Below are 3,580 nucleotides of genomic sequence, written 5' to 3'. Positions count from 1 at the left end.
GTGGTTTATCATCAACATTACACTGAAATAGGGAAATGCACGGTGAGCGGATATTTGTGCTAACTGAGCCTTAATTAACCATGAGCCTAAGTTACCAAAGCTGTCACCTGATCATTCTGATGCTGGCCATTCCAGCACCGTGACTTGATCATTTTGGTGCCAGGTAACTTTAACACCAACAAGTGGCCAACACATCTATACTGTCTTAATGATGTTTTATGGACTATTTGAGATTTTGACCTTGATCAGTGACAAAGATTAGGAAAAGAAAGTAAAAGAGGTGCATTCTTTGAGAATAAATGTGAAATGGGGAATGTACCGCGCTGATAAAGCAAATGAAAAGCGGCTGCCCTGGGGGTCTCTGCTCCACAGTCTCCTAAACCTCTCTACAAAACACAAAGCTGGGAACTGGCCAGGGCCCTACCGGCCAGCAGTAACCCCATCACTGGGTACTCTGCTCCCCAGCCTCTCTGAACATGGACCCCAGCATCCTGTCCCATCACAGTCCCTGCCTGTGCACGGTGCCGCTCATCAAAGCCAGAGCAAAGGCACAAGCCCCATCGCGCTCACAGTGCCGCAGGAGTGCCGAAGACTTGCAAGCAAACGTCCCCAGAGCTGGTCAAAGAAGGCCAGCTTGTGTAGCAATGACAGAGCATGCATCGAGGAACCTCTTATTGCCAGGGGTGTAGCTAAGCCCAGGACAGGCCAGTGATACTTGCACTGAGGGCCTAATGATATGAGGCCAGTGGATGAATCACATGAGGGGGAAGGAAGTGGATTTGGACACACTTCAAACTGCCCAGCTCTAGGACAGAGACTTTGGCTGTGAAAAAGCACCTGTTTGTAGATGCGCAGCCAGCTGACTTCATGGACAAGATAGTTTTTGGCTTCTGACCACTTGGGGTGACAGTCTCCATGGTGGCCCTCTCTCTCAGCTTCGTCCTCTGATGTGCTGGACAAGACTGAACACACCATCCTCTCCAGTGAGCTCTCTGTGGGAATCTGGCAATAATATGAAAAAATGTTTAGAAGTAAAGCCTTTTTTCCTAGCACATTTCTCTTCTGAAGTAATACTATAATCTTGTTAAAGTAAAAGCTTTTACATTTGCTTGACTGAAGAAGTAACAAGTGATAAAGTGTTGCTTCTAATGTCTGTGTGATTTCCCCTGAGGGGAGACTTGCAGTTAAGGAAGAAAAAATTGATTATATTTTTCAGGATCACCTACAAGCAAGGGGGACAGCTGTTTCTCCAGGACAAGGACATGGGGATAATCAAATACTGCTCATCTTCATTCTCAGGCCAGAGGCAAACATGGGCCAGCCCAGTTTAATTGATATTTTTGACTAACAAAGTTGCTTTGCTGCAGATATTTTCTTTCCTAATTACCAAAACTGGGTGAAATTGGAAAAATTCAAATTGGGGTCCTGAGTCAGAAACTGTTTAACATTTTGAACCAAATATCCTTTATTTTGTACACAAGCATCCACACAGTTTCTCTACCACTGCTCTAGAAATACTTACGTTTGTGTTAGAATGAACCACATTCCCCGATTACGTAGTTTACAATAATTGTGGTGTCATCTTTCAGAAATTCTACTGATGACTGCTATGGTCTAAATGTTTGTGTCCCCTCAAAATTCAAATGTTGAATCCTCAGCTCCAAGGTGATGGTATTAGGAAGCTGGGCCTTTGGGAGGTGATTAGGCCACAAGGGTAAAACCCTAGTGAATGGGATTAGTGCTCTCATAAAAGAGACCCCAAAGAGACCACCTGCCCCTTTGACCATCTGAGGACACAGTAAGAAGGTGCCATCTGTGAACCAGAAAGTGAGCCTCACCAGACACCAAATCCACAGAGTCTTGACCTTAGACTTCCAGCCTCCAGAACAATGAGAAATAAACTTCTGTTACTTAAAAGCCAACCAGTCTGCAGTATTCTATTATAGCAGCCCAAACAGAGACAAAGACCATGGCAATGATCAAAAAGCATTAAAGCCCCATTTGTTCATGGTGTGGGTTCCATTAGGATCCAAAATAAAATATTCACTGGCGACTATCAACGAAACAGCGTCCCTCATGATTTTGTTCTGATTTTTTTTATTTAATTAAAAAATAAAATAGTCAATAAGTTCCATGTATCATGTTAGAAAGATAAAGCCCTGTCCCTACCCAAACACTCATGGTCTATGAAAGGTGGATATACAGCCACCAGGTTACAGTGGAAGGTAGAAGGAGAGGAGGCTAGAAGCTGGAGTGAGGTCTTAGGGCTCCACAGAGGGTGTGAGGTTCGTTGAATTGTTTTCTAAGTTGGCAAATGAAGGAGGGAGAGAGGAGGACTATGCCAGTCCAGGGCCAGTATGTGCTGGGGCCCCAGGCAGGCCTGGAGAGGATGGTGTCAGAAGTCAGACAGGACTTGGGGGATGACCCAGGGACACAGGCAGATGCCGGATAGTAATGGGCCTTACATGGGTAAGAAGCAGGGTAATGATACCCAAAAGATAGCCACGTCCTAACCCCCCAACCTATGAATACGTCATGCTGCATGGCAGGTAAGATTTGAAGTTGCAGATGGAATCAAGGCTGCTGATCAGGCAACCTTGAGATGGGAGATTACCCTCGATTATCCAGCAGGCCCAGTGTAACCACAAGGGTGCTGAAAATGGAGGCAGGAGGCAAAAGAGTCAGTGTCAGAGGGATGCGATGTGAGAAGAACAGGACCAGCCATCACTAGCTTTGAAGACAGAGAAGAGACCATGAGCTTAGGAAGGCAGACAGCCTCTAGAAGCTGGAGAAGACAAGCAAACAGGGAAGGGTACCAGGAAATGACACCCCAAAATATGCCTCTTTAGCATATAGATTGTTTTAAGCTAAAGGCATCTGAGAACCAGCAGACAAAGCTCTCTACTTCCCCTTAACTGCCTAAATATAGAGTAAAAATTTCCCCTTTTGAAAAGGAAATTTCCATTTGGACAAGTGTCTCTGTACTGGGAAGACAGCTACTCCCCCAGACAACTCCGATCACCTGGGAGACTCTTATCTGCATTAGGAGACAACCCTTATTCACCTTGCACCTTCTCTCCTCCCCTTCCATAATTTGCCTCCCCACCCAGAAGCCCCAAACCCCTTTCCTTCTGTTTAGCCTAATATGGTGTACAAGCTTCAATCATCTGGCCACCTCCTTGAACTACAGATGCTCTTCAACTTACCAAGGGGTTACATCCTGATAAACACATGATAAGTTGAAAACATCCTAAGTCAGAAATGCACTGAACCAACACACTTACATTAACCTACAGTTGGGCAAAATCATCTGGTATGACGTCAATCATTTCATGTAATTTGTTGAATACTGTACTGAAAGTGAAAAATGGAATGGTTGTATGGACATGTAAAGTATGGCTTTTACTGAATGTGTATCGCTTTTGCACCAAAGTCAAAAAAACTGTTAAATGGAACCATTGTTAAGTCAGGGACTGTCAGTACATTTTTCTTTGTGAACTCCAATGTATACTGACATATTTAAAACTGGTTTTTCTGTTGTTTATCTCTCTTTTATCAGTTTAATTTGTGGGCCCCAGCC

At 44.4% G+C, this 3,580-nt stretch overlaps 1 protein-coding gene across 1 annotated transcript in view; it reads right to left on the bottom strand.

The window, feature by feature from the left end:
- ABCA13 (ATP-binding cassette, sub-family A (ABC1), member 13) overlaps positions 1-3,580 on the bottom strand; it is a gene marked incomplete at its 5' end in the record, with an annotated part of 119,386 nt that overhangs the window by 107,678 nt on the left and 8,128 nt on the right. The window contains one exon of the mRNA XM_008590977.1: positions 838-1,002. Coding sequence (XP_008589199.1) covers positions 838-1,002 — 165 coding nt within the window. The remainder of the gene's footprint in view (positions 1-837; positions 1,003-3,580) is intronic.

The sequence above is a fragment of the Galeopterus variegatus genome, unplaced genomic scaffold, assembly GCF_000696425.1.
Source record: "Galeopterus variegatus unplaced genomic scaffold, G_variegatus-3.0.2 Scaffold6527, whole genome shotgun sequence".
Taxonomy (NCBI): Eukaryota; Metazoa; Chordata; class Mammalia; order Dermoptera; family Cynocephalidae; genus Galeopterus; species Galeopterus variegatus.
The sequence above is the reverse complement of the archived record's forward strand: the minus strand, read 5'-3'. Positions and strand labels throughout refer to the sequence as shown.